We start from the raw sequence: 2,711 nt of genomic DNA, 5'->3' as shown, positions 1-2,711 counted from the left end.
AGCCGAAAAAGTTTGATAAATATATTGTTGCGTGCTTGGGAATAAGCCACTGGAAAGAAAATGGAGGGTTGTTCGCTCACAGTGAGTTTTAAGTTAATGCAGTTAAAACTGGATTGGAACTGAAATTGTCAATGTGAATTACAGGCAACCCCAGGGATCAGCTTACAGGAGTAGAGACCCAGACTCTGCATCAAGGCTTCCAAGTGAAATGATAGTCTTATTACTTGCTATACTTATATTTATTGATTATGCGTACAAGGACAGCGTTACGTAAACTCAAAGTAACACAAAGTAACACAAATTAACAGGGAAACATCAGGGGGAGCAAAGACAGGTGGAGAGCGTGAGATATGACGATAACTGGAAGAACTGCAGTGCAGTTAACTTTCTAGGCCTTTCTAGACTTCCTGATTCCCTTCCTAAAGCCTTTTATGTTATTGCTGATGAAGTCCCTGTAGCTGGAGACACGGGTGTAGACCCCCGGGAATGCCGCTCGGCCACACCCCCTTCCGTAGCTGACGATTCCAGCCAACTTCCAGATTTCATCACTTCCATCTTTAGAGATGCACATGAGAGGACCTCCTGAGTCTCCCTGTGTGCAGATGTTTGGAGAAACAGACAAGAAAATCAAAGGGCCATTTCTGTCGACACTTTTATTCCTTTGAAACATTGTTACTGGCTGTTTTTACTGAGCTCTGAGATGGTTCTCCACCAGCATTCATGCTGTCTACATGAAACAGATACATCTCAAAATACTGAAAGTGTATAATTATTAAAAGTTTGACTTATAACTTTAATGTATGTTATTACATAATGTGTGTAATGTAGGTCTGACTTTTGAATGCAATAATTTCACTACAACTAATAGATCAACAAGCAGACTTACCTTGCAGGAATCTTTGCCGGATTCGCCAGCGCAAATCGTCTCAGGTTTGAGGTTTGGGTAGCTTTTCTTGCAGGAATCGTTGGGAACAATTGGGATAGCAACTTCCTGCAGAGTCCTTGGTACTGGCAAAGGATCTGCGGAAATAGATAGAGCGGGGATGCAAAATTAATGATTAAGTTAAGTAAGCCACTTAAGTCAGTTACTAGGGACAGTTATGCAGGTTATAGACATAACTGAGCTGTCTGCGTCATTGGCCAAACGTGTCTGATAAATGCAAATTTTAAAAATGAAGAGATTCAGTTGTATGCTAGACATTTTACATTGTAAATGTTAGGTACCTGAAGATTGCAGCCAAAAAGGCAAACTTACCGTTTTCTGTAATTCGACCCCAGCCAGCCACACGGCAGGGACCTTCATAGTTATCTTTGGAATCTCCCAAGTAGGGATATGGCACTACGCCGAGGACTCGGACTGGTCTGTCCAGCTGCACCAGTGCAATGTCAAAGCTGAGGTCTTCATCGTTGTATTTATGGTGGATGACACTTTTGACGATGTTGAACTTTTTTTCTGCTGTAACATCTTCGGTCAGGCGGTGCACACCCAGCAGAACAGAGTATCGTGACATTCTCCTGAAAAGCAGAGGGGCATCATTAACCTCTGTGACTCCCTTTACCAGTACTGACTCGCACTGTCAAATACTCTATAACCTCTATTATGACATGTGGATACACATACAAATGTATGCTACTGTGCATAAGTACTGCCCCGCCTGTTGTACCTACGTGTCAATGCAGTGCGCAGCTGTCAGCACCCATGTGTCAGCCACTAGGGTCCCACCGCAGTAAATCGTTGTTGGATAGTCATTCCGCACTATGGCAGCAATCCACCACCAGAGGCTCTCCTTAGCATCTTCCCCTCCAACAATGGAGGAACGGCTCTGGGGGTGACTGAACACTAGGAGAGAGAGAGATAGAGAGAGAGAGAGAGAGAGAGAGAGCAGAGCAACAAGCAGATGAAATGAACAAGAAAAGATACACTTAAAGAGGGAGGAATGGTCAGATGAACTTGCTCACATTAAATACTCACTAAATGAGAGTGAGTATTTAGTGACCATACTCACTAAATATGAGCGGGATGGAAAGCGGACGACTGCCCTCTTACCTACGGTAGCATCCAGCAGCAGGATCGCAGACAGTAACAGCAAACCTGCCATGTTCACCCTCTCACTCAGTCTCTAAACACAGGTGACTCTGCCTTACAAACAGTGTGAGAGAGGGAGTATTAGTCACAATCTCACCGACTGTCATCCAAGTCCTTGGCCAGAAGCAGGACATGAGCCTTCTTATATACCCATAGAGACACACCCAGCACCATGTTGCATGAGGAGATATCACACTGTGGTTTGTTTGAGATCCGGATATTAATTAGTGTCTGACACCTCAGAATTTCCAAAATTCATTTATGTATATCATACCAGATGAAGAACATAAAAATTTATTGTTTTCTACCTACGGAGCCCCTAAAGGGACATAGGTCTGCCAGCTTGATCTTTTTACTATTTTAGTTTTTACTATAATCGGTCTTCTCTGTTTTAACTGCTTTCTTATTGTGCAGTGCAATGAATATGAGAGATGCATGTTACAAAACGATACATTATTATTATTATTATTATTATTATTATTATTGCCCTCTGCAGTAGATAGTATTTACAAGGTGCTATCTAAATATGTCAAACAATTTATTTTACAATTTCCATATGAAATATAACATGTGTCACATTGACATCTTCATTAGTGTATTAACACTCTTAATTAGATTTCATCCT

The 2,711-nt window shown here is 41.9% G+C and overlaps 1 protein-coding gene across 1 annotated transcript; it reads right to left on the bottom strand.

Moving 5' to 3' along the window:
* Positions 1–217: 217 nt before the first annotated feature.
* Positions 218–2,186, bottom strand: LOC140579585 (serine protease 27-like). Its single transcript, XM_072702252.1, has 5 exons — positions 2,048–2,186; positions 1,669–1,840; positions 1,256–1,515; positions 887–1,020; positions 218–592 (listed from the first exon to the last, which is right to left on the bottom strand). Exons 1-5 carry the CDS (start codon positions 2,097–2,099, stop codon positions 389–391), a joined length of 822 nt encoding a protein of 273 aa, XP_072558353.1. The 5' UTR covers positions 2,100–2,186; the 3' UTR covers positions 218–388.
* Positions 2,187–2,711: the final 525 nt, after the last annotated feature.

This window comes from Paramormyrops kingsleyae, chromosome 18 (assembly GCF_048594095.1).
Source record: "Paramormyrops kingsleyae isolate MSU_618 chromosome 18, PKINGS_0.4, whole genome shotgun sequence".
Classification (NCBI taxonomy): domain Eukaryota; kingdom Metazoa; phylum Chordata; class Actinopteri; order Osteoglossiformes; family Mormyridae; genus Paramormyrops; species Paramormyrops kingsleyae.
The sequence above is the reverse complement of the archived record's forward strand: the minus strand, read 5'-3'. Positions and strand labels throughout refer to the sequence as shown.

What these genes read in the sequence shown, in the direction of transcription:
- LOC140579585 (XM_072702252.1), bottom strand. Translation starts at nt 2,099, where the DNA reads ATGGCAGGTTTGCTGTTACTGTCTGCGATCCTGCTGCTGGATGCTACC. An exon ending in GGGTCGAATTACAGAAAACG is followed by an intron (nt 1,021 to 1,255) that starts GTAAGTTTGCCT and finishes CTATTTCCGCAG; the next exon opens with ATCCTTTGCCAGTACCAAGG. An exon ending in CCGGCAAAGATTCCTGCAAG is followed by an intron (nt 593 to 886) that starts GTAAGTCTGCTT and finishes ATCTGCACACAG; the next exon opens with GGAGACTCAGGAGGTCCTCT.